The sequence below is a fragment of the Eretmochelys imbricata genome, chromosome 5, assembly GCF_965152235.1.
Source record: "Eretmochelys imbricata isolate rEreImb1 chromosome 5, rEreImb1.hap1, whole genome shotgun sequence".
NCBI lineage: Eukaryota > Metazoa > Chordata > Testudines > Cheloniidae > Eretmochelys > Eretmochelys imbricata.
This window is the reverse complement of record NC_135576.1, coordinates 109,092,543-109,119,540: the sequence shown is the minus strand read 5'-3', so window position 1 is coordinate 109,119,540 and position 26,998 is coordinate 109,092,543. Positions and strand designations below refer to the sequence as shown.

Here is a 26,998-nt window from a genome sequence, read left to right as displayed (position 1 = left end):
GATAGGTCCATCAGTGGCTATTAGCCAAGATGGTGAGGAATGCAATCCCATGTTCTGGGTGTCCCTAAATCTCTGACTGCCAGATGCTGGAACTGGATGGCAGGGAATGGATCACTTGATAATTGACCTGTTCTGTTCATTCCCTCTGAAGTATCTGGCAGTAGCCACTGTCAGAAAACAGAATGCTGGGCTAGCTGGACCATAGGTCTGACCCAGTATGGTCATTCTTATGGTCTCATTGAACTTTATTGAATTAAGTGAAAACTTATTGAATTAGGGTTAATGCCATTGTGGTAAAGTGTATTAAAAATGTAAAATGTATATGTGTTGTGGCATTGCATGTACCTTCTCTAGTACGGAAGGGGGACATTTATGAACCTCCTCTGTTTTTAGCCTTTGAAGCCACCCTCTTGGGGAGATATGCATGTACTAGTTCCAACTGGATTCTCCAGAGACCAACAGGCAAAGAAAATACTTTGGATGTTTTTACCTGACACAGGGCCTTCTTCCTGATCCAGCAAATGGACAAGGAATCCTGGTCCAGGGAGGACCCCACTTCTTATGGGGGAAGGACTTGGGCTACTGAGGCCTCATAAGATTGTGTGATTGTTCTGAGTGGAAGCTTGTAACCGCAAAAGAAACCACTTGGGTGGGGTGGTACCTGGTAAGGTTATTAGGATGCATGTGGGTTCTTTTATTGTTTTTAATATGTTTAATGCTTTTTACCTTAAGAATAAAGTCAGCTTGCTTAGAAAGAACTGTGTGATAACTTTAATCTGTAACAATGACACTGTTATCAGACTCTGAAAGTGAAGAGAAAGCAAGCAGGTCTGTTTAGGCAGAGTATCTTTGCTGAGCAATACACAGTGAAGGCAGGGAACTGTTTATCCTGGGAATACCCCAGTCAGAAGGGAGAGAAATGCATGTCTCTGTCCAGGAAGGCAACAGCTTAGAGGAGATGGAAGCGGATAGTAGGCACCCTCGCTGAACCATGGAAGGAAAATACAAGTATAGTTGCCCTGAACTGCGACGGGCTCTTTAAGTCTTTTTAAATAAATTAGTATTTGAGTCTCTTGTTTTTTCAGACCTTTCTAGCTAATAAAGGGCTGGATATATTTAAAACTCATGGAAAATTATTTGAATAGGTGATTTTAAAATAGGTTGTAATTAAGCAAAGTTATCAATGATTGTTGTTTATAGCTGTTATAATGAGTCAGGGCTGGTACAACAGCTCAAGCCATTCTTAAGTAGAGTCATTAATTCTACTGGCTGAAATGAAAGATTGGAATGAGTGGAAATGTACACATGCACCAAGAGTTTTCATTGTTATCATTTGTACAGACAGAGAACATGCATTGGATTGGCTCCATACCCTTGGATCTAAGTCACTGGGCTGTATCCTGTTCCCCTGCTGCAGTCTTGTATTGTTGGGTCTTGTCAGAGGCTGCAGAGCACAGATACTGCTATATTTCTCCAGCGGCAGAGTCTTTACTCTCTCTTCCACAAGGAGCATGTGATGGTATCAGGCCTGTCACCAAAGAGAGCCTCTTTTGAAAACGGTAACAAAATGATCTGGTAAGAGATGCTCCCACACATCCATTTTGCAGGATTTTCTTTGTCTACAAGAAGCTTATGTTCAATATATATAAGGTTTGAACAGAGAATTTTGGAACACCTAAAAAATTAATAATAGTGTTATGAAAAAAAACAGACTTCCTAAAATATGAATTAAGAACCTATGGCAAGAAATCCTCTGTTTGTATGCTATTGCCACCTGACTGGTGGCATGGAAGTTATATCCATAGAGATTAATGGTAATTCCATTATGGAAAGTGGAGCATTTTTTCATTCATGTGAAATTTTGGGTCTGGTTTTTGTCTTGTTTCCATTCAGGCATTTTCATTCCTTGATGATGTGGGAGACTGTGCATCCATCTTCTCAGATTGCTCTGTTCAAAACATACTGTATGAGAGAGGACAAAACAAAACCAGGCGGCAGAGATGAAATAGCTATTTCCTCTCAAGCATTTTATTATTATTGTTTTTACTTTTTGGAAGTGCTATACAGAAAATTTCCATCAGGTGATGTCAGCCTAGTTTTCCTTTTCTTTATTTCATTTTCTTTGGATACAAACAGTACAACAAAACAAGCAACAAACATACCTGAAAAGGATTTAGTGAAATAAATATGTTGTTTTAAAGATCCTGTCAACTCCACTCACTAGAGAATTTGCAGATAAACGTCTCCCTTTTATGAAGCTAATAAAAACATCACATGAGAAAGGCCAGTATTAGTTTCTAGTGGGAATCAAAGGGATTCTCATTCTCTGCTGCCTTTTGCTTTATGTAGTCTTTCATTCCTGTGCAGAATGGCGATGAGACAATTTGAAATGTTAGGGCTTGTCTACACTGGCATTTTACAGTGCTGCAACTTTCTCGCTCAGGGGTGTGAAAAAACACTCCTCTGAGCGCTGTAACGTGGCAGTGTAGACAGTGCTGGGAAGTACGGCCTTCGTGGAGGTGGGTTTGAGTCTCAACCATGTCCTCAAATTGTGTGTGTGGTGTACTAACCTTATCTTTATCATAGTGTTTGAGACAGTATCTTAGCTGCAAATATTAATTCAAAAGGCAGCATGGGCAGTGTAATTTTACTTTTATGTAATTAAGAAATATTTACTCCACAGAACGGCTTGACTGTAGTATTCCTGCACTTTCGCAGACACTAATGTCCCGTAGCATTCCATTAGGACTGAAATCTGATTTGTATTGTATTGATGATCATAAAGAAGGAAATGAAACAATTGTATGGGACACTTTTTTCCACACATGTAAACTATCATTTTTAAACAGATGGAATAGATCTTAATTGAAGTATACATTATAGCAACAATGAAATCTCAGTGAAATAACTCACAGAAGATCATTTGTTCTAGTTGAAGCCAATTTTGACATAATTTTTAATTTGTTTATGTTGGTCCCAGCCTATTACTCCCCTTTGCAAATAAACGAGGAAATACAATTTCACACTTTATTCTTCCCAGTTTGGTAGCCTTGTATAAGGGTTTGTTTACAGTGGGAAAATAAGGCCTTGTCTACACTCAAACTTAGGTTAACATAGCTTTGACACTCAGGAGTGTGAAAAATCCACACACTCTGAACACTGTAGTTATGCTTATCTAACCCCCAGTGTAGACACAGCTAGGTCGATGGAAGAATGCTTCTGTCAAGCTACTTACAGTCACTTGGGAGGTGGAATTCCTACAGTAACGGAAAATCTCTTCCATTACTGTAGTCTGCGTCTACACTACAGGGATACCGCAGCATACTGTGCCACTATAGTTATGCCGCTGTAGCATTTTAAAATGTGTTAGCTAATATGTTCTGTTTGACACATTTTTAAACACCACATAGCACATAGTGTAGACAAAGGCAATGGTGTCTATGAAGGTGTTGGTTGGTTGTGGTTAATCCCAGATGAAGATTGTCTTTGTCTAGGTAAGTCCTAATTGATGTTTACAAATGCTACCATGTTTCAAAACATCACTTGTGTTTCCAGTTTATGGGAAATGTTTGGGAAGACTATTGAAAGAGGAAGGTAGCGGACAAAGGAGCATAACACTAAAAGTTATCCAGCAGGCAACCATTAGAAAATGCAGCTGAAATGTCCTGAAATGAGTTTTACAAGCAATTTTTACTATGCTAAATCATACTTGTTTCACCATACAGATTCAAAAAGAGTTTCCATATCTGGTCATAAATTACTTATTGAGCAGCAACAGTCTGCTCCATCTTTTACAAAATGTAGAGGAAGGCTGTCCCTTCCCCAAAATTCTTACAGTCAAAGGGCCTGATTCTGTACTCACATTGAGGAGCACTGACTCATGGAAGTAGGCCCACTGAAATCAATGGAATTATTTGTGTGATTAAATTTATGAAGCACGAAGTAGAGAATATAAAAGTCTGACATAACGTACACTTCAGCAGAAGGTAGGTTTATCACGTTAGTGCAGTACTGGGTTTTTTGAAGTGTTTAATTTCTAAATAAATATTAGTATTTTGTGTGGCTTACTAATGCTTCAGGGAAAAGAGCCTGTTTTGAGGCAAGACTTGAAAGAGGAGTTTGTAAACATCTCCAGTATTGGAAAACAAGTGAGACTAGGCATGAGGTGAGAGCATGGAAGAAGTCACAGAGGTGAGAGTGGGGAGAAGCTACAAAAGGGGTGACTAGGCACAAAGAGCAGAGGAAAAAGAGGACTGCAGAGTTGTGCTTGGTGTGAAAGGTTGGAGGAAACTGAAGAGGGAAGTGATATGGTGTATTGTATGTACAAACCCTACATGGGGTCAGGGAGGGAAGGGGTTAATGCTCTACAGGAGCTGTGGTTGACTCCTCCCTTTAACATCTGCTAGAAATCAATCCCTGCCCACTAGAATCAAAGGAACAAGAAATAAGAAGGAAGGAGCAGGCTTACTAAGTGGTGGGATAATTCTCTTGTTATGCCTGGGAGGATATGTATTAGGTATTTGAAAATAAAAATCTTCCTGGAAGAGAGAATCAGTGGGGCTTCCAGGAGGTGAAGGGACTTGGTAATGGGGAAGACTGGCCAGTATCCCTAAGACAAGGGAAAATCTAGAGATCGGTTGATTTCCCCCCCCGCTCCTCTTCTGCTAGGGACGTATGAACTGTATACAAGCCTAGTAAATGTGAGAGACTGTTAAGACATCCCTGAGGGATTGGGCAAGTCTAGGAATGTAAGAATTTTTGTCCCTTTGAAACTGATGCCCTACTCTGTCTAGCTTAAGGTGCTGATCTTCTGTTGATTCCCTAAGAGTACTATTTTGACAGGAGTTTTTTCCTATCTTGTTCTAAATTGAGTTTTTCTGTGGTTCCTGTTAGCTATTTCCTGATAAAGTACCTGCACATGTGGGCAGTGTGATGACTAATGCAAGCTTGCAATTTATTGGATCTAATAATAGCAATGTCTTCAAAACTTAGCTATCCTATTAAGAATTTGATCTGTTGTTCAGTGTTAGGTATTGTCTTAATCAAAAGATGACTGACCTTGCTTCAAGGTAGTTCTAATGCACCATTTGCACTGAATGAGGGAGATGCTGCCTTGTATACGTGTAGGCCTAAGTTTTCAAATACAGTTAGGGACTTGGAGTGTGTCAATCTTGAGGTGACTAACCTGAGGTACTATAAAGAAGCCCCCTTTCAAGTTCACTCAGGTTGCTTACCCAAAATCATTTACTTTTCAAAATGTAGGTTGCACAAGAACTTTGCATGCACACAAGCTGGGAATGCATGTTTGTATGGGTAAAAATGCTAGATACTGTATTCAGAAGCTGCAATAATATTCTAACACTAAGGAGGCTCATGCTAGTCAGCACATTAATAACAGGATGTGACACTCCCAACAGTGGCACAAGAGTGTGAGTACCAACCTCAGGGCAGACTGTTTAAAAAAGCAGAACTCACAACCAATTTGAGATTTGTGCCCTGAACTAAAATTTCACTAACTAGCTGCAGCAAGTGCAAACTCCTTAGGCACTTTAATAGCTTTAACATAGAGTCATAGACAGTCCCCTTGGATTCTCCAGTCTATCTTGCTATGCAAGTCTCTGAGATAGTTGGCCCTTAAGACAAGGAATCACAGCAATATTCAGGTTACTCCTAGCCCTAAAAGGTCAGTTGTGCCTTAGATCTCACACCACGGACAAAGCTTGTAACCAATCCTGTAATAAATCATATGAAGATTTATTAAATAGAGAAAATTACAGAATTATTTACAAGGCTAAAGCAAGTGAATGTAGAAACATGAATGAGTTAGTCTTAGGATTTAAAAGGTAATGGAGGCTTTTATAATCAGCAGGTTCTGTTTGTCCTTTAGGGATAACCCCAGGCTAACCAAAGCAATGAAAGCCCACCTCTTCAGAAAGCAGCCCATGGAAGCTGGGAAAAGTCAGAGCTTCTGAACCAATAAAAAGCCAAGGATCTTTTCCCCAAAGGGAGATGGTGTAAAAGACTGAGGGGAAAAATGTTGCTGACTCTCCCAATCTTCAGATGGGGAACCCTGGGGGGGAAATTGAGGGCTCAACCAGAGCTCTCAGCTTATCCTCAGTAAATGCCAGTTTCTGCTCATACCAGGCACCCCAAACTGTGCATACTCCCTTAGAAAAATTTGTGGGGCAGGAGGAAAGATGAGAATGCTAGGCCAGAGATACTCCTTGCTAGAGCAGGAGCCAAGTTCTTAAGAAGAAAAGAAACAATGAGTGATCTGGGTAATGTTGAGGCATCCTCATGTGTAGACTTTTAATCCTCCTTGTGCAGAAACCCGATGGTTTTGAAGGGATCTATAATGCTTTTGTTTTCTGCACCCCTCTCTTCTTTTCCAAATGGGGTAATTAAATACTGTAATCCTAACTACTATGTTGGCCCTTCTGTAGGGGGACTCATTCATTGTGGGTGGGGAAGTGAGGGAAGATGGCCTTGTGGGATCTGGTATACTGCTTGTAGTAATTACTTAGTCAGTTCCTCCTTACAGTTTTCTTCCTTTTCTTTCTCCATGATAGTATTCTTACCCCATTGGGGTGAACTATGGGCCTTCTGTATCTAACTGTGTTTTGTTGGCCCTTTAGATTGTAACCATTCTTCTCATTTGAGTAAGGGGGTTACTCCATCTGTGAAAAGGGGATACAAATTGTTTAGTTATGAGAAGTAACTAATGTAAAGGCAAAATGTACTCTGCATATGAAGTGTAACAAGTTTAGGTGGAGCTGGGAAAGGCCTACCAATTAGCACATGGTGCTGAAAAATTGTGTGCACTGACTCAACTGGAAGGCATGTATGGGCCTGCAAACTGCATCTATAGAGTAAAATAGCACTCTGTGTTTTTCAGATCTGTCCTAGAGAGCTATACTGGTATAGATGGGTTTTCACTGGCAACTTGATGCAAAAGCTTTCTCGCGGAAGACTATATAAGAGCAGCTGGCAGTTTACTTATCCATCCATACTGTCATACCTGTGTATAGCTGAATCTAAGAAAAGATATCAGATTATAGTTAAATCTGAAAGGCATTGGGGGATGGGGAAGGGAGAAGGAGAAGATGACAGCCACGGTCTCCACTGCTTATGAAAACAAAAGGTAACAGAACTCTTTGAAGCCCAACTGGCAGGGATAGGGGGTCATGCAGCAGGGAAGTGCTCATTTTAGGGCTGTACTTCTCTATCTACCCCTTCTCCCCCAATACTTTGAGTGAACTCTGCTTTATCTAGCTTGGGATGGGCTAGGAGTAGACAGATCTCATCTCTCTGGGATGTTGCTGCCTGCCTACTTTTGACTGCTGAGGACCTGAGCCTTCTGGGTGGTGAGTGGCTTTTCCATACATCCTCTGTTCCCATTGACAGAGGGTTGAGGGATGTCTGCTCTTGCAGTCTGCTCTGCAGGGAGTTGCAGATGCTCAAAACATCTTGAGATTTGGCCCCTTGTGGGAGAGTCTACCAAGTAGTCCTGCTAATGAACCATTTTAGATATGGTTTGGTTAACAGCAAGCATTCAGTCATGAGTCAGGCAGCAACATGAAACTCAGAACAACTTAATGTTATTTGCCTTGTGGTTATTGAACTGTAAGAGTTAAAAGCTTTTCTCTGCAATCATGAGAGCTAGAATTTTTTTTAAAGAGTGAAATTCTCATGAAATTACCTGGTTATAAGAAAATCACCAAATACTCCAAGACTCATGATTGCCAAGAGTTGACAATACTAGACTTACATGTACATGTTACTTGCATGTGCACAACCCCTTAGAGTTCACTGCAAGATTGGGGTCTGAATAAGGACATTAGAATTTTGGACCATGGAAAGAGGGAGTTTTCAATCCCCCAAACCAGTAAAAAATACTTCCATTAGTTTGTCTCCACCTCCGCCCCCCATATTCTAATGGAAGGAGCAGTCACTGATTTATTTTAAACAAGCAGCCCAAACATTTTATCATTGGAGGAGTGAATAAGTGCCTGAAAGTGAATGATCACGAGTGAAACTGACTAGTCTATTTTAATTGTCCACAGGGAAGTTCCACCAGTAAACGAGGCAGACTTTAGAAATTCTTTGGGTTGTAAGAGCTCTGTGTAAGCTTGAAAGCTTGTCTCTCACCAGCAGAAGTTGGTCCAGTGAAAGATCTTACCTCACCCAATTCTTCTTTCTCGTATCCTGGGAGGGACACTGCTACAACACTGCATACACTAATATGCAAACTAATTTTATCGGTATGCAAATTGCAATATGTTACCGTTATCCCTTCTTGAACTGCTGTTTTACCTCACAGGGAACTGCTTTTTAAAATAGAAGATTTTGTTCAACCTGGCTTATCTTTCTTTTCTCCTGACCTTTCTGACCCTTTCGGATACAGTTTGGGGGCTACAATCATGAGCGCCAGCAACTTCATTTTCATTTTAAAACGAAAGCTACTTGGCCTGCAGTCGTCAGTATCTTGCAGACTGAGGCTTAAAAAACCGCCCCGAGGATCAGACCCGTGGTGATAAAATCAGGCGAGCTGGCGGCGTGGCTGCAGTTGTTGCCGCAGGGGACAGAGCTGCAGCACGGGGAGGCGAGGCGCTCGCCCGTGGCGGCTGGCTGGGCTGTGTGATTTGCAGGCTGGCTGCTGAAGTGGGGACATGGGTGGCCGTCCGGGGACAGGTGCTGGCGGCTAAGCCCGGCGCGGGGCGGGGGAGGGGAACGACCTGGCGCCCGCAGGGGGAAAGCTCCATCCGCGGAGCAAAGTACTCAAAGCAACAGCGTCCCCCCTGTGGGAGGGACTTGGCATGCAAATGAGGAGGCGGGTCCCAAAGGTAGGGCATGAGAGGGGCCAAGCCACGGGAGGCTGCCGGGCGTTGGCTATGCAAATGAGGGGGCGGGACAGGGCCGTAGGAGCGGCTCCCTCTTCCCCGCTGGGCCGGCGAAGGGTGGCCGCGGACTCCACGCCGGCGATCGCAGGGAAGGGGGCAGCGGGCAGCGCCTGGCGCGAGAGTGAAGCGGCCGCGGAGGGAGGCGCCGCCGCCAGCCAGCCGGCCGTTGAGAGAAGCCGGCGGCCCCGTGCGCGGGCAGCGCGAACATGGCGTGCGCGGGCAGCGCAGCGGAGGAGGGCGCTGGCGAGGAGGTAACCCGGCCGGCGAGTAGGGTTCCCCGGGGCTCCGCGCCCCCCGCCCCGAGCGGGGTCCGGCCCCGCGCCCCCAGCCGCTGCCCTGTGCTGCCGGCCGGCGGGCAGGGCGGGGGCCGGCCGGGGGCCGGCCGGCGGGCAGGGCGGGGGCCGGCCGGGCGCGGCCAACAGGTGGGGAGAGCGCGGGCAGGAGGCGCCCTGAGGCGGGGGGAGGCCCGCCGACGTCGGCGGCCCCTTTGGCCCGGGGAGTCCTGAGCGGGGAAGCCGCGAGCTGGCAGCCCCAGGGGAGCGCAGCGCTGCTCCGCGACCTGCCCCTGCTCCGGAGGGGCTGTTAAGACGCTCGGTCTCCCCCGTCCGCCTCCCTCTATCCATCCCTGCTGCCGCTTCCCCTCTCCCCCGTTCGTCCTGCTCTCTCCCCCCGGGGATGTGGCGCTTCCTCTGGCGGCTCGGTAGGGCGCTGCGGGTAAGGAGGCGGCGGCTGGGTCGGCGCCTCTGTCAGTGGCCGTGGTCGGCGCTATAGAATCGCTGTCAAGCGGGAGCGCGAGCCGGAGAGAGGGAGTCGGGGAAACGAAACTTGATGATGAAACTGACACTACCTGCGTTTCGCTGCCCCTGTCATTCTCTGTAGGCGGCTGAGAGGGACGTGGGCAAACAATACCACTTCTGTCTGAGTCACGCACCTAGTTTTGTTATAAGCAGTAACTTTCCTCCTCTCCTGTTTTTAGGTCTGTTGACTAGTGAAACTGACTATTCAGAGTAATGATAATTTGCACAGACTTTCCTGTTTTCGGAGCATCTCGGAGCTACAGAGAGTAACGTTGCAAACCAAGAAATAAATAAATGCAACAATTGGCAGGGCTACTCCATAACAGTTGTAGTACCGGCTTTCAACTCTTTTATAACTTACAGTCTAGTCTGTTTACTCTTTAAAGGTACTAAGTGGGTACAGGGAAAATAAGAGGGGAGTGGGGATCTTCCCTATTAATCCTGAATATTATGTCTTTCATCAGAGAGTGTTTACTAATTTAATGTTCATGCTGTTTTTGTGAAAACATGAAGTATGAACATATAAGAATAGGCGTTGAGGGAGCTGCTGGAATCTCCTGGTTCAGGACAGCGCTGCATTGGTTTTCATTTGGCTCACATTTTGAGGGCTAGAAACAACTTCAAAACAAACACAAAACTGAAGTTCTGGAGCATAGTTCTGTAACCAGGGGTGGATTTGGTGTGACAGGGGGGCGTGGACACTGAATTCTCACCTTGGACTTCTCTGCTTTTAGCCTTTGTTCCAAATTTTTGTTTCCTGTCTTGCTGTGGTTTGCGCTCTGTCTCCTTGGTTCTGTTATTCTCCCTTCTTTTTGCAGTACTACTTAAGGCTCCCTGTCAGTCAGTGGTTAGCTCATGCCCTGAAGTAAGGAGGAATTTATTTTATCTTGTGTGATACTAGGTGTTCTCATCTAAATAAATGTCTAACTTTTTGATTTCTCCTAAGCTCTTTGGTCCAATGATATTTCATGGCAGGCCAATTATGAGTTGTATTTTTAAACAAGCACTTACTTGCATTAGTTTTAAACATATTGCCTTTCAATTTAATTGAGTACCCTACTCTATTCCTATGGTTTATACTGTTCTTTGGATAGCCACCTCTCAACTAAATAGTCTGAATTTTTTTCACACTCTTCAGACAGCCTCTCCAGTCTTCTGATTACTTTATTTCCTGTTTCTGGACTTCTGTGTCTTCTGTATCTTCTGTTGAGATTATGGAACACTATTCCAGGTGAGGATGTGCCATTTTCTTCTAATATTTTTCTATTCCAGTCTTTAAACATTCCAATATTAACTACTTTTTGTGATTCCCACTGACTTTCAGCGAAAGCTTTAACTGAACTATCTACAAGGGTGCCCAAGTTAGCTTTCTGTGTGGTTAATTCCTTTCAGTCCTCCTAAATTCCAGCTTAAACTTTGATAATACTTCATATTCCTTTCTATTGGCTTCACTTTCATTTTCTGAAGTATGCCTATCTAGTGTAACCTCTTGACTTTTGCCATTCAACCATACTCTTTCTCCTCCCCCAACCCCTTGCCTGCCTTGTACTCAGCCTACTTACTCATACCACAACAGTCACAAGGATTTCAAGGCAGTTCTGCTAGGGAAGCACAGATGAGCCTTCTTATAAAGGGGAAGGGAGCTTGGGTAAATGTGTACCTATGTTGTTCCTTATAAGCATTTTTTACATTTCATTGCCCTTGATCTCCTCTTCCTCCTTTCCCCATTTGAAAATGGTATCTGTCCCATCTGAAAGTTTAGAAAACAAAGGCACTGATGTTTAACTGCTCGCTTAAGTTTTAAAATGTTAGAAAATTAGTATGACAAAGTGGTTGAGGTAATATCTTTTATTGGACCGACTTCTGTTGGTGAGAGAGACAAGCTTTCAAAAGGTGTGTAAGCTCAAAAACTTCTCTCACCAACAGAAAGTGGTCCAATAAAAGATATTACCTAACCCACCTTGTCTAATATCCTGGAACCAACACAGTTATAACACACAATATAGAAAAATAGTAGGATTGTGTAATTCTGACTATCTACTTAAGATCAGTGTCCTCAGTTTCGATAGAGGTGGAAGAAAGATGGCATCCACTTTTCCATTCTTTGGCTCATTGGATTAGGCTGCTGGGACCACTTGGAGTTCTTTGTTCCCCTGAATAGGGCTGTCCCTCTCATCCTCTTCAGCAACCTTGCTGAAACTTTCATGGAGGTACTCTGCAATCCTCTCCCAAACATTTCTGGGAATGGTGGCCTTGTTTCTCTCCTATTGCAGGGGAACTTTCCCCTACGCGTGCTGCTGTGAACTGTGCTACCACAGGATTAAACACAATGCACAACATGTTTTGTAACATGAATGAAACATCGTAGTATGTTTTTAATACCTAAATGTGAATGTTTGTTTATTTGGTGTTTTTAAAGTATGTCACCCCTTTAAAGTGCTGCTAAAATGTTTTTACCATGTGCTGTTCTCTGTTTCTTTGCACATGTAGGGGCCACTCTGACCTGCTGAGTCAGGCAATTAACAGTTAATTTGTAGTCCCTAGCCCAGGCTTCCTGGCTAGGGTGGACAGTACTCTGTCAGGTTTCAGAGTAGCAGCCATGTTAGTCTGTATCCGCAAAAAGAAAAGGAATATTTGTGGCACCTTGGAGACTAACCAGTTTATTAGAGCATAAGCTTTTGTGAGCTACAGCTCACTTCATCGGATGCATGCAGTGGAAAATACAGTGGGGAGATTTTATATACACAGAGAACATGAAACAATGGGTGTTACCATCACTCTTGTTAGAGAACATGAAACAATGGGTGTTACCATACACGCTGTAACAAGAGTGATGGTAACACCCATTGTTTCATGTTCTCTGTGTATATAAAATCTCCCCACTGTATTTTCCACTGCATGCATCCGATGAAGTGAGCTGTAGCTCACAAAAGCTTATCCTCAGATAAATGTGTTAGTCTCTAAGGTGCCACAAGTACTCTTTTTTTCTTTTTACTCTCAGTCAATGGCTCTGGCCCTCCAGGCAGGACAGAGCAATAGCAATCAGATAGTTGTTAGCCTAGCTTTCTGGCTAAGGCAGACAGCAAACACAGTCAATGGTTCTGGCCTTCCAGGTGGGGCAGAAAAGTAGGCAATTAAGCAGTCTGTAGCCTCACCTCCTGGCTAAGGCAGACAGCACATACAGTCTAGGGGCTTGGATTGGGGTTGACAGGAGGAGTTAGGGGGATCCAAGCCCACTCTACTTCACCAGGTCCTAGCCCAGGGCCCCTGTCAGTGGCAGGGGATCCCACCATTGGGTCAGCAAGGATCCTGCCAAAACACATTGACTCATACTGCAACAGCACAACCTGACCAAGGTCTGGTTCCCCTGGGCTACTTCCTACCCTAGTCCATTCATGTGGCTCTGTAGCTTGCAGGTCCTCAGTGTCCTTGGGGTAAGTGGTGTACGGCAATCCCAGCAGCTCCTCTCAGCCTCCTCCAAGGGCAGGGTGTCTCAACTCAGGGTCTAGTCCACAGTCCTACAGAAGGCTAAAGACATCTGTCTCATTCATTGTCTCCAGGGCAACTGAGCTGTGTACATTCAACAGCTGCTAGTTGAATCTTTCTTTAGTGCTGTGAAGATGGGGAGTGTACAGCTTCAGGAGCCAGGGAAGCAAAGGGTAGGCTGGGTTCCCTGGATCACTATTTCAACCTTTCAGCCTTGTCAATGGGAATGCACCAGTTGGGGAAGAACAGTGTCTCTGCTTGCAGCTTTTGGAAAAGTTCTGTGTTCTTAAAGATGTAAGCATCATGTACTTTCCCTGACTAGCCCACATGGTCATTGAAGTACCCTCACTGATTCACTAGGACTTGCATAACCATGGAAAAATACCTATCTATGTACTTGCTAGCAAGGTGGAATGGTGCCAGAATAAGGCTGTGTGTACTGTTTATGCCCCAGTTTGGGCACCCCATTGCTGAAAATCCATCTACTCTTTCCTGCACATTGCCTAAAGTCTCAGTCGTTGGCAGTAGGATATGCTTAATGGCCTTGCACACTTGGATTTTTGAACTCCAAAGTGAGTAGCCTCTGACCGATAGCAATCCAGCATTGTGTGACTGCCAGTTGCTTCTCCACTGCCAAAGCAGTTGTCCGTCTGGTTTCCTTGCTCTGAATGCTGAGGTGGGCACAGAACACAGATTGAGGAATGTGGCCTTTCTCATCTGAAAGTTCTTCACTATTGCTATGATCCCTATGGTGCAATCCCATTTATCTGTGCTTGTATCTTGGGCCCAGAAGTGACAATCCACCATGGATAGCTATTCCAGGAATGCCAGCAGCAACATGCTATTTTTATTCACTATGTCCATTAGTATCCAGTCATTGTGGTTGAACGTCACCTCTTCATCCTCCTCGCACTCGCTGTTGTAGTAATACTCATTGAAGGTACGCAAGTACAATAGAATTACACATGCTGTATTAACAACGGTTATAAGAATTGTGCTGAGCTGTGCAAGGTCCATACTTCTGCTAGAGAGATGGCAGAGACCAAAAAGCAACATACAGTACTGTGGGAGTTTTAAAAAAGATGCAAAAATTATGGGATAGAACAAGCACTATGCTATGTTGAAAGTAGTATTGTGGGAATCCCTGGGCAAATTGCTGGTTTTCCAGAAAGCAATGGGAAAATATCCCATAAGACTTTGTGCCATATGGGGTTGCGCAGCACCCTGGGATACCTCCCTATGTGCTCTGCAGTTTTCATCAACCTAACCACTCGTGCAGTAGCGCCAATGCAAGCAGCCCAGTGTACGCGCACATCCAGGCAATATCTAAAAGTCAGCGGCTATATGCCGACGTAACTTGCATTAACCAAACTTTGTAGTGTAGGCATGGCCTCAGAGTTCAGGAATACAGATGGAAAATGCACTTCACTAACAAATAAGTCCAAAACTCTGAAGGCTAAAGTTTGCAAAACAGTTTCATTCGATGAATCCTGCATTCAGTGGCACACAATTCCAAATGCTTCTGTTGATCTGAAGTTTTCAATGTATGTTCTCCACCAAAGAATCTTGTGAAAGTTGAAGAAAATCCAGGTAGCCCTATAAATCTTGAAGTGGAAAAATAAATCTTTGCCCATTGAAAATGCAATAGTAGGAAAACTATGAAATCTCTGAATACGATGATAGGTTTCAGAGTGCTAGCCGTGTTAGTCTCTATCAGCAAAAACAACGAGGAGTCCTTGTGGCACCTTAGACTAAAATAAATTTGTTAGTCGCTAAGGTGCCACAAGGACTCGTTGTTTTTGCTGAATATAATGAGTAATCTCTCTGGACTATGTCTGACCAAAACTGGGGGAGGAGGGGAAGGGAAGATGTTTGTATAATAAAGCAATTGAAAAGTTGTTAGATGCATATGAGTGTTTTGTTTTTAATAGGAGAGTCTAATGTGCCCTTTTTGTCTTCCATTCTCTTCATTCCACCCTCACCCCATTGCTTAGGGTATGTCTACACTATGAAAATTAGGTCGAATTTGTAGAAGTCAGTTTTGTAGAAAGCGTTTTATACAGTTGATTGTGTGTGTCCCCACACAAATGCTCTAAGTGCATGTAGTCGGCGGAGTGTGTCCACAGTACTGAGGCAACCGTCGACTTCTGGAGCATTGCACTGTGGGTGGCTATCCCACAGTTTCCGCAGTCTCTGCCGCACATTTAAATTCTGGGTAGAAATCCCAGTGCCTGATGGGGCTAAAACATTGTCACGGGTGGTTCTGGGTACATATCGTCAGGCCCCCGTTCCCTCCCTCCCTCCGAGAAAGCAAGGGCAGACAATCGTTTTGCGCCTTTTTTCTTGAGTTACCCGTGCAGACACCATACCACGGCAAGCATGGAGCCCGCTCAGCTCGCTGTCACCGTATGTCTCCTGGGTGTTGGCAGATGTGGTACTGCATTGCTGCACAGCAGCAGTTTATTGCCTTTTGGCAGCAGGCAGTGCAGTATGACTGGTAGCCATCGTCGATGTAGTCTTGGGTGCTCTTTTAACTGGGCACCTGGGCAAACATGGGAGTGACTCAGCCAGGTCATTTCCCTTGTTTTGTCTTGTGGCGATTCAGTCCTACGGGCAGTACACTGTCTTTTAATCTGCAGCTAGCAGAAGACGATGGCCAGTAGTCATATTGCACCGTCTTGTGCCGAGCACCCAGGAGATAACGATGGCTAGCAGTTGTACTGCACAGTCTGCTGCCAGCAAGATGTATAAAGATAGATGAAGTGGCTCAAAACAAGAAATAGACCAGATTCGTTTTGTATTCATTTTCTCCTCCCTCCCTCTGTGAAATCCAATGGCCTGCTAAACCCAGTTTTGAGTTCTGTCCTTGAGATTTTGAGTTCTATCCCTGAGGGGGCCATTCAGTTTCTCACAAAGCCACCCCCTTTGTTGATTTTAATTCCCTGTAAGCCAACCCTGTAAGCCATGTCGTCAGTCGCCCCTCCCTCCGTCAGGGCAACGGCAGACAATCGTTCCGTGCCTTTTTTCTGTGCAGACGCCATACCATGGCAAGCATGGAGCATCAGATCACTTTGGCAATTAGGAGCACATGAAACACTACACGCATTATCCAGCAGTATATGCAGCACCGGAACCTGGCAAAGCGATACTGGGCGAGTAGGTGACGTCAGCGTGGTGATGTGAGTGATGAGGACATGGACACAGACTTCTCTCAAAGCACGGACCCTGCCAATGTGGGCATCATGGTGCTAATGGGGCAGGTTCATGTGGAATGCTGATTCTGGGCTCGGGAAACAAGCACAGACTGGTGGGACCTCATAGTGTTGCAGGTCTGGGACGATTCCCAGTGGCTGCGAAACTTTCGCATGCGTAAGGGCACCTTCATGGAACTTTGTGACTTGCTTTCCCCTGACCTGAGGCGGAAGAATACCAAGATGAGAGCAGCCCTCTCAGTTGAGAAGTGAGTGGCAATAGCCCTGTGGAAGCTTGCAACGCCAGACAGCTACCGGTCAGTCGGTAATCAGTTTGGAGTGGGCAAATCTACTGTGGGGGCTGCTGTGATGCAAGTAGCCCACGCAATCAAAGATCTGCTGATATCAAGGGTAGTGACCCTGGGAAATGTGCAGGTCATAGTGGATGGCTTTGCTGCAATGGGATTCCCTAACTGTGGTGGGGCCATAGACGGAACCCATATCCCTATCTTGGCACTGGAGCACCAAGCCGGCGAGTACATAAACCGCAAGGGGTACTTTTCAATAGTGATGCAAGCACTGGTGGATCACAAGGGACATTTCACAAACATCAACGTGGGATGGCCGGGAAAGGTAGATGACGTTCGCATCTTCAGGAACTCTGTTTCAAAAGCTGCAGGAAGGGACTTTATTCCCAGACCAGAAAATAATGGTTGAGGATGTTGAAATGCCTATAGTTATCCTTGGGGACCCAACCTACCCTTTAATGCCACGGCTCATGAAGCCATACACAGGCAGCCTGGACAGTAGTCAGGAGCTGTTCAACTATAGCTGAGCATGTGCAGAATGGTGGTACAATGTGCATTTGGACGTTTAAAAGCGCGCTGGTGCAGATTACTGACTCGGTTAGACCTCAGCGAAACCAATATTCCCACTGTTATTTCTGCTTGCTGTGCGCTCCACGGTATCTGTGAGAGTAAGGGGGAGACGTTTATGGCAGGGTGGGAGGTTGAGGCAAATCGCCTGGCTGCTGGTTACGCACAGCCAGACACCAGGACGGTTAGAAGAGCACAGGAGGGTGTGGTGCGCATCAGAGAAGTTTTGGAAACCAGTTTCATGACTGGCCAGGCTACGGTGTGAAAGTTCTGTTTGTTTCTTCTTGATGAAACCCCCCGCCCCTTGGTTCACTCTACTTCCCTGTAAGCTAACCACCCTCCCCCTCCTCCCTTCAATCACTGCTTGCAGAGGCAATAAAGTCATTGTTGCTTCACATTCATGCATTCTTTATTAATTCATCACACAAATAGGGGGATAACTACCAAGGTAGCCTGGGAGGGGTGATGGAGGAGAGAAGCACCAGGAGGGGTGGTGGAGGAGGGAAGGACAAGGCCACACAGCACTTTAAAAGTTTAAAACTTATTGAATGCCAGCCCTCTGTTGCTTGGGCAATCCTCTGGGGTGGAGTGGCTGGGAGGCCGGAGGCCCCCCCACCGTGTTTTTGGGCATCTGGGTGAGGAGGCTATGGAACTTGGGGAGGAGGGTGGTTGGTTACACAGGGGCTGTAGAGGCAGTCTGTACTCCTGCTGCCTTTCCTGCAGCTCAACCATACGCTGCAGCATATGAGCTTGATCCTCCAGCAGCCTCAGCATTGAATCCTGCCTCCTCTCATCACGCTGCCACCACCTTTCAGCTTCAGCCCTCTCTTCAACCCGCCACTTACTCTCTTCAGCTCTCCACCTCTCCTCCCAGTCATTTTGTGCTTTCCTGCACTCTGACATTGTCTGCCTCCACGCATTCGTCTGTGCTCTGTCAGTGTGGGAGGGACAGCATGAGCTCAGAGAACATTTCATCGCGAGTGCGTTTTTTTTTTTTTTTTTTTTGCCTTCTAATCTTCGCTAGCCTCTGGGAAGGAGAAGATCCTGTGATCCTTAAAACGCATGCAGCTGGTGGAGGAAAAAAAAAGGGACAGTGGTGTTTAAAAAGACCCATTTTATAGAACAATGGGTACACCCTTTCACGGTAAACCTTGCTGTTAACATTACATACATAGCACATGTGCTTTCTTTCCAAGGTCGCATTTTGCCTCCCCCCAGCGCGTGGCTAGCCCCTGCCCTTTTCCCCTCCCCATGGCTAACAGCGGGGAACATTTCTGTTCAGCCACAGGCAAACAGCCCAGCAGGAATGGGCACCTCTGAATGTCCCCTTAAGAAAAGCACCCTATTTCAACCAGGTGACCATGAATGATATCACTCTCCTGAGGATAACACAAAGAGATAAAGAACGGATATTGTTTGAATGCCAGCAAACATACACTGCAGTGCTTTGTTCTACAATGATTCCCGAGTATGTGCTACTGGCCTGCAGTGGTAAAGTGTCCTACCATGGTGGATGGAATAAGACTGCCCTCCCCAGAAACCTTTTGCAAAGGCTTTGGGAGTATATCTAGGAGAGCCACGAATGCCAGGGCAAATTAATCATTAAATGTGCTTGCTTTTAAACCATGTATATTATTTTAAAAGGTACACTCACCAGAGGTCCCTTCTCCACCTGGCGGGTCCAGGAGGCAGCCTTGGGTGGGTTCGGGGGGTACTGGCTCCAGGTCCAGGGTGAGAAACAGTTCCTGGCTGTCGGGAAAACCGGTTTCTCCGCTTGCTTGCTGTGAGCTATCTACAACCTCATCATCATCATCATCTTCCTCGTCCCCAAAACCTGCTGCCGTGTTGCCTCCATTGAAGGAGTCAAACAACACGACTGGGGTAGTGGTGGCTGAACCCCCTAAAATGGCATGCAGCTCATCGTAGAAGCAGCATGTTTGGGGCTTGGACCAGGAGCGGCTGTTTGCCTCTCTGGTTTTCTGGTATGCTTTGTGTCTGAGCTTAAGTTTCACGCAGCACCGTGTTGCGTCCATGCTGTAGCCTCTGTCCCTCATGGCCTCGGAGATTTTTTGAAATGTTTTGGCGTTTCGTCTTTTGGAACAGAGTTCTGATAGCACGGATGCCTCTCCCCATACAGTGATCAGATCCCGTACCTCCCGTTCGGTCCATGCTGGAGCTCTTTGCGATTCTGGGACTCCATCATGGTCACTTCTGCTGATGAGCTCTGCATGGTCACCTGCAGCTTGCCACGCTGGCCAAACAGGAAATTGAAATTCAAAAGTTCGCGGGCCTTTTCTTGTCTACCTGGCCAGTGCATCTGAGTTGAGAGTGCTGTCTAGAGTGGTCACAATGGAGCACTCTGGGATAGCTCCCGGAGGCCAATACCGTCTAATTGCGTCCACAGTACCCCAAATTCGATCCAGCAAGGCCGATTTCAGCGCTAATCCCCTTGTCAGGGGTGGAGTAAGGAAATCGATTTTAAGAGCCCTTTAAGTCAAAAAGAAGGGTGTCGTCGTGTGGACAGGTGCAGGGTTAAATCGATTTAATGCTGCTAAATTCGACCTCAACTCCTAGTGTAGACCAGGGCTTAGTTTGACAAGCATGGGGATTGCTGCTTCAACAGTTTGTAGGAGTCAGACTGTAAATATGTCAGTGAAGAGCAAACAACACAATCATTTTCCTGTTTCCCCACAAACTTTTTATTGAGAAAATGGTGGATGTTAATAGTCTCAAAATTCATAATATTGGGGTCTGTGTACAAAACTTACTTTCATACATAAGGATGAGAAAATGTTATATGTGATATATGCCCAGAAACGTTGTGAAAGAGATTTTTGTTTTTTGTTAAAGGATGCAAAGGCACCTATCAATCACGGAGAGGCTTTAAATCTAAAAGGGGAAAAAAGCTTGCGAAAATTAACTCAAGGTTACAGAGAATCAACTGCAAACTTTAAAAATGGAGTTATGTTGATATTAGAATTACTTTCCCCACTTGCATATTCTTTATCCTGAATCCCTCTCCACAACTTCTGCTGCTTTCTATAAATAAGTACCTGGAATTTATTTTACAGTTGCAAAGATAGGTTGATAGCAACATAAACAGTTGTGTTGCTGTTCTATAAACCCAGTACTGATGAAAGTCTATAATCTAGATAATAACAGCAAAAGTTTGTGGATTTTTCTCCTGCCCAGTCTGCTTCACCTCTCTGTTCAACAGGGTGGATGAAGATGTCCCCTTCTCAAAAATAAGAAGGAAGACATGCAGGACTTGAGTACTTACCAGCTTGAGGGGAGTGATAAGCAGCCTGCCTAAATTAAATACACAGTGGCCACCTTAGATATGTGTTTGCAGCTATTTCCCAAATGTAAATAGTTAATTTCCAGAGAAGTATGTTGGAAAGTCTTTGGGGTGTGAACTATAACTATTTGTGGAATGTGACAGACTTGTAGTGCTGTAGGATTCGAGTCAGAAGTTAATTTTCCTGACTCTTTTTAATAATAAACTGTGTGTCTTTAATACTGTGTGAACATAGCTTGTTGCATTTAATTTCTTAGTAACTTGAGGATGCTCTATTGCATCTCTAAATTATTAGCCCAGGATATGGTATCTTTTTTTTTCTTTTTAACCAACAGGAAGCACCCGCCTATTCTAACTTAAATAGGCTTTGACAGGAGAAAGTTCTACTTTAAGGACCAGGTATAAAATGCAGATGTCTTCTCCCTACTCTAGTCCAGGGTAAATCTAATGCAAGATTTTCTTCAAGTGCCATATATGCAGGAAGCAGGAAGATACCAGGCACCAGTTCCTCACAACTTTGCTTCCTACATGCCCCAGTCTCTTCCTTGACATGGTTTGGAAGCAGGCATATAAAAGGCGATACTTCTTCTGGTGCTGCTAAATAGTGAGGAAACGCTTAGTATTTTAGCTGTTATCTCAAAAACATAATAATTATATGTTCCTGAAGCTGATGGTTTTTATGGTTTTGAAGCCCGTCTTTTAGAGGCTTTCAAGAAGCTAGATGGCTGGATTAAAAACTACACTAATATTGGAAAGTATGTGTAGCACTCCAGAACTCAAGTGTAAGACTTCCAAGCACCAGCTGCTGTGTCCAGAAGTCCAAGCATTCGGAATTTGGTCTTCTTTTAGGTTGTGATTTCACTAGTGTAACAACTTGGAAAAGAGATCTGTAGATGAAAGTATACATCTGCATAAGACATCTGTGAACTTGTAAGAGAACATGTTGTATACTGTCTTCCACTAAAACATAGAATCATAAGACATTGGACACTCCTATATGAAAAATGGAAAATATAATATTGAAGGGATAGTTTAAGCACTTCTCTGAGAAGAGAAGTTGGATAATCTTTAGAAATTAGATTTCATTTTTTTTAAATGAAAATCTGTCTCACTTGGAAAGATACACTTAAACCTTGAAGTGTTTTTCTATTGCCCAGACAGAGCTTAGAACAGTGGGTCAGATTTGCCTACCATTAAGTTTACTCTGTGCTGCCCTGGCATTACAAAGAAGACTTAAAGCCAACTTAACTAGTTACTTGGAGATTCCCTTTCTATAGTGGGATGTGTGGGCACCTATGCCACCTCCCATTGGCCTTTATGTAGGAAATGTGCCCATCCAAAAAGGAGTGTGGTCAAGAAGTGCCTGGCTGCTATAATGACCTTTTATGGCCATAGACATTCACTTTTAAGGACTGAGTGGTGAGCTGTAAAAGTGGCTTATGGACATGTCTCTTAGGCCCCAGACTTGTGCTAAACACAGCTTGGCCTGTTCAATGAATCTATGTCTCTAGTTCTAAGAGTTCATCTACATAGCAAATTTTTCTTTTTTCAGGGGATGTTGGTGTAACATGTCCAAGTGGAACAGGGTATGAGCATGTTGGTGCGTGATAAAAACATGCTATATGGACTGGCTCTGAGAGGTGGCATCTACACTGGCATCTAGGGGTGTGATTCCATTGCTCATGTACACATATTTGCTCCTGAATCAGGTGGGTATTGTACTCGGCATGGCTCACCCATGCCTCTCCTGCCACTCTCCGTGCTACCATGGCTACACTGCTGCTTATACTTATGCTAGCTTGATGAGAGCTAGTGTGAATGTGTACACGAGCAAGGGAATTGCAACCCTAGCTCACAGTGTAGACCTAGCTGAAGAGTGAACAGCTCCATTCATTTTGTTGAAGTGACCACCAGAGCACAATGATAACTTAAATGTGGACGGACACCGATTGCATTTAGCTAAACAATTAAGCAAAAAGCATGCCAATTTATCCATTGGCTGGATGCAGTAGCAGATACTTTAGAGTCTGGTTACAATCCTTGTTCTCCACAATAATTTAAAGTGTAGCGGTAGAATCCTACATGCTAGGATTTCTCTTCTTTATACTCATAGGAAGGCAGGCACAAGTAACTTGCTTGCTGAGCCCTAACCCAGAAAAGTGATGGGAGAGAGAATAACCACTGCTGGGATTCCCTCCCCAGTGGGTCGGAGAAGCGAGAAACAAGTCACTGTGGGAAAGAGAGGTTTTTAGGGCCTGGATGCTGAGAGAGAAACAAGTGCCACTTGAGCTTTTTCCCTCAAGGGGAAGTATGTGGGAATCCTTTCACTAATGCTCCTGACTTGGGTTGGACTGGTGCAGAATTTTTGTAGTGAGTTTCAGGCCCTGCTTAACTGGAGAAACTTGGACTTTTTCTCACTTGTAGTGCTGAACTCGTACCAGCGGAGGCTGGTCTCAAGGTTATGCTTTAACCCAGTGGTTCTTAACCACAGGTACGCATAGCCCTGGGGGTACACAGAGGTTTTCCAGAGGGTACATTAACTCATCTAGATACTTGCCTAGTATTATAAGAGGCTACGTAAAAAGCATTACCAAAGTCAGTACAAACTAAAATTTCATACAGACAATGACCTGTTTATATTGCTCTATACAATACACTGAAATGTAAGTACAATATTTATATTCCAATTGATTTATTTTTTAATTATATGGTAAAATGAGAAAGTAAGCAATTTTTCAGTAATAGTGTGCTGTCACACTTTTGTACTTTTATGTCTGATTTTGTAAGGAAGTAGTTTTTAAGTGAGGAGAAACTTGGGGGTAGGTACGCAAGGCAAACCAGACTCCTGAAAGGGGTACAGTAGTCTGGAGAGATCTGAGACTGCTTTAGCCTATTTATCCTGCTGTTTGTTTTGTTTGACCCTGAAATCTCCCTGTCTCACTGCAGCACTACAGTGGAGAGCAGTAGATAGGAAGAGCGTGCCCCATATCTCCTGCTGTCCGTGGGGCGGAGTGGAGAAGAAAAGTAAATTCTGTAGGGTTGGAACAGAGTGACAGAAGTAAAATTTACTTACACATATGTAACTTTTCCATCTTGGAAGTGGGCATGTGGTGGATCATGATACAGTATAGCTGGGTTATTCCTCCTCATTTTCAAACACAGAGACTCCACTGGCTCTTTTTTTTTTTTTTTAAACCCTCTTTAGCTTCACAATATATGATCAGACGGTGGAGCTGTTCGGAGTACTGACTTCCTCTCTAACTCTAGCCAAGCACCCAAGCTGAGAAGACAAACCATAAATTCTAATGAATAAACATTACAGAAGATTAGCCATCCCCAGGCAGGATACTTTATCTACGTATATATTTTTTATAACAAAAATGACCAGACACAAGGTATCCTCAATATTTGAAAGGAGTAACATTTACAAGCGTGCATTCTCTTTCAGCTCAGCACAAGGATATCCAAAGAAACAATCATCTGAGAGACTCTGCATAATCTGAGCAAGCCGCCCCCACCCACCCTTTTTTTAAACTAGAGGTGGGATGGCACAAACTGTATGAGTATTCCTTTTTGTATTGCAGTAGTGTTACAAATAAACATTTGTTACATCATTCCCAAGACTGAGGGTTACAACACACTGCAAAATTCTAGAGCTGCTTCTCTTAATGGATATTATTAACATTACTTCATGAAAGATTCTTGCAGAATTTCAGGAGGATTATGATGACTAACTGTCAAGTTTTCTTCTGCCTGCTCAAGAAAAAAGCATAATAAGGCAGACTTCAGCATTTGAATATGAAAAAAGCATTTAAAAAGTAAAAGGCTATAAGACATCAAACAACTTTCATATCTGAGATCAGCTGTTAGAAACCTTAAGGAATATGACCAATAGCACTGTCTCCTCCCAGAAAAAAAGAGAATTTGAAGGCTTTAAAGTAATTGTGAACTTTAGTAAAAATAACACTTTTAAACTCCAGAATCATGCTCTGTCTTAAGGTTGCATCAGATTTTTCAGGGAAGTTTAGAAGCTACATTAAAAACCACACATTTGAGAAGTCAAGCAGAAGTTTACATAACTGCAGTGTTATAGTAATTCAGTGTTATGAGCTACAAAATTATTGTTAAGAAAACATAAAGCTTACATTGAGTACTAATAAAAAAACCCCATACACCTGTCAAAACAAATTGTTGTATACTATGTTTAAATATCCATTGTCCAGATGGAAGGTCTCCAGCATGAAAAACATGCAACTCTGAAAAATCCAGTTAAACATATCTGCCTGTGTGCTGCTAATTGACACTTAACACTGAAGTAGCTGGCACTATTAAGCTGTGTTCTACTGAGCTTAAACAAAGTCTGTCTAAAACCTTGAGAAAGAAAGATTTAGTAGCAGCTCAGTGTCTGTGTATTTTTTTTAATGTAATTTGGATTAAAGAGCTATATATGGCCACAGCTTGCTTTAATCAGTAGAAAATACAGGATGGCTGTTGTCTCTTCTAAAATAGACTGGCCACAGGGCAGTTAGTTTGACAGTTTGGCAGAAGTAGCAGCAGGATGACAAATCTAAAATAATGTGGCTGTAATGAATGCAAGACATGCTGAATACAATGGATACTGTATACCATGACATACATCTACTGAACTTATTTAATTTTAAAAATTTCATATAGAAAACTTTTCAAAAATATAACTGAACTCCAAGGTAGGACTGTTAGCTCTTGCCTCAGATCTTATGTTGGATCTTTGTTGCATTGTAAAATACTTTTTGTAAGTCTTTTTTTGCTCTGTACAATGTTCTTTTAAGTCCAAGAATTGTATTATAGTTCTGAATTGCCTTACTGTCTTTGAGTGTAAGGGCAGGACAAAAGTGGTAAACAAATCCAGTCGTTATAAAATCACTTTGAAATTTCTGGCTAATCCATCTTCTACTCTGCCTCAGTTTACCATAGGGTTGTGTGCTGGGAAACAATTCAATAACTGTTTTAGTCGTCCAGGCTAATAAACTTGATCAGCATTACCAGCATATTGTGCAGTTCATTTCTAAGCTACAGTTACATTATTAATACAGTTAAATGTCTGCATGATCACCATACCTAAAAAAAAAAAAAAAAAAATCGAGGTGAGCGAGGGGAAGGAGTAAACTTATATTTGCCAGGTAGGAATTTGACAATGATATTGCTTCTTGTAGACATATTGCTGCAGGTGACATATAAATTACTGCACAAATAGCCTGAATCTTTAATTGTTCAACTATTTGGTGCTTAGATACTGTAGTGCTAGGCACACTAGAAATGTTTGTGATAGACGTTAAGTAGTGGTGTCTCACTCTTGGTTTCCTTTTTATCTCTAATCACCCTTTAAACTTAAGGTTACTTCTCCTCCTTCCTGTTTTAAGAACTGTGTTTGTTTGCATATACCAATTTCTTCTGTTTTACACTGTATTGTTTCTCTGGTCTGTAACAGGTCCTTGTTACTTAGGAAGAGCCAAAGATGATTTCAAAAGTGCTCACTCCCTCCCTGTCCCATTGTCAACAGCTGGCTGATGGACATATCAGTCTTCCCCCTCAACCCCCAAGTCCACTTTTGTCCAAAGGTGCAGGGACTTCATGAGGTTTTGTATCAACTATTATTATGACCCAGATAGGAGTGATACAGCACTCCTAAAAGGATTGATATGATGCAGGCTATTGATGGTTAGAGTCTCCTGTTGCTACCAGTGACATGAAGTCCCCAAATTTCATCTTCAGACTTAAAACCCCTTATTTTTTAGAAGGTCTGCTGATTGTTTCCTACCTCCACTGGGCCAAATCTACTCTGTCCACTCTCTTCTTCAACTAGAGGAAAAACATAGAGGATTTAGGCAGCAGCTCTGTGAGGATATTCTGGCGTCTTTAAAATATGACAGTCACAGAGGTCTTAACCTATTGTTGCAGTAAAAGCACAAAGAAAGCAATCTTCCAAACAGTTATATTTTCTATCTAAGTAATCACATAGCCCTAATCATGTTGTTAGCACACCAGACTAGCTTTGAGTATGGCAAGGATATAATGAAGAATCTGAGAGCAACTAATTTTGTATATCTTTTGATTTTGTTCATTGTACTTCAAACAAGGATTCCGGAGCTCACATGAATTGCCCATTACGTGGATGGAGAAGCAAGAGGACATGGGAGCAAATGCATTAAAAACCTGCCAAAAGAAAATACACTAGATTGTTTCACAGATCCCTAACTTTACCAGAGCTAAATGCACAGAGCTGATGAAATCAAAGCAGATACATGATCTGAAAATCCACAGAATTTATTTCTGATGTTTTGATCTTTACTATAACAGGAATTGCTATCAGTGACAGTTTAATGAAAGGTATTTTTCCAAGAGAGGGGGCATCATCATGTATTATGCTGTTTGTGGGCACAGTTGGTGAAGAATTGAAGTGAAGGGGACAGGA

General features: G+C 43.6%; 1 protein-coding gene and 1 long non-coding RNA gene across 3 annotated transcripts in view; both read left to right on the top strand.

Moving 5' to 3' along the window:
* Positions 1 to 2,920, top strand: part of LOC144265244 (uncharacterized) — a 32,549-nt gene extending 29,629 nt beyond the window's left edge. The window contains exons 2-3 of the long non-coding RNA XR_013346210.1: positions 1,342 to 1,575; positions 1,894 to 2,920. This is a non-coding gene — a long non-coding RNA (uncharacterized LOC144265244). The remainder of the gene's footprint in view (positions 1 to 1,341; positions 1,576 to 1,893) is intronic.
* Positions 2,921 to 8,957: 6,037 nt separating this feature from the next.
* TTC39B (tetratricopeptide repeat domain 39B) overlaps positions 8,958 to 26,998 on the top strand; it is a 138,133-nt gene continuing 120,092 nt past the window's right edge. For both annotated transcript variants that reach the window (XM_077817670.1, XM_077817671.1), the window contains exon 1: positions 8,958 to 9,151. In XM_077817670.1, coding sequence (XP_077673796.1) covers positions 9,107 to 9,151 — 45 coding nt within the window. In that variant the 5' untranslated portion in view covers positions 8,958 to 9,106. The remainder of the gene's footprint in view (positions 9,152 to 26,998) is intronic.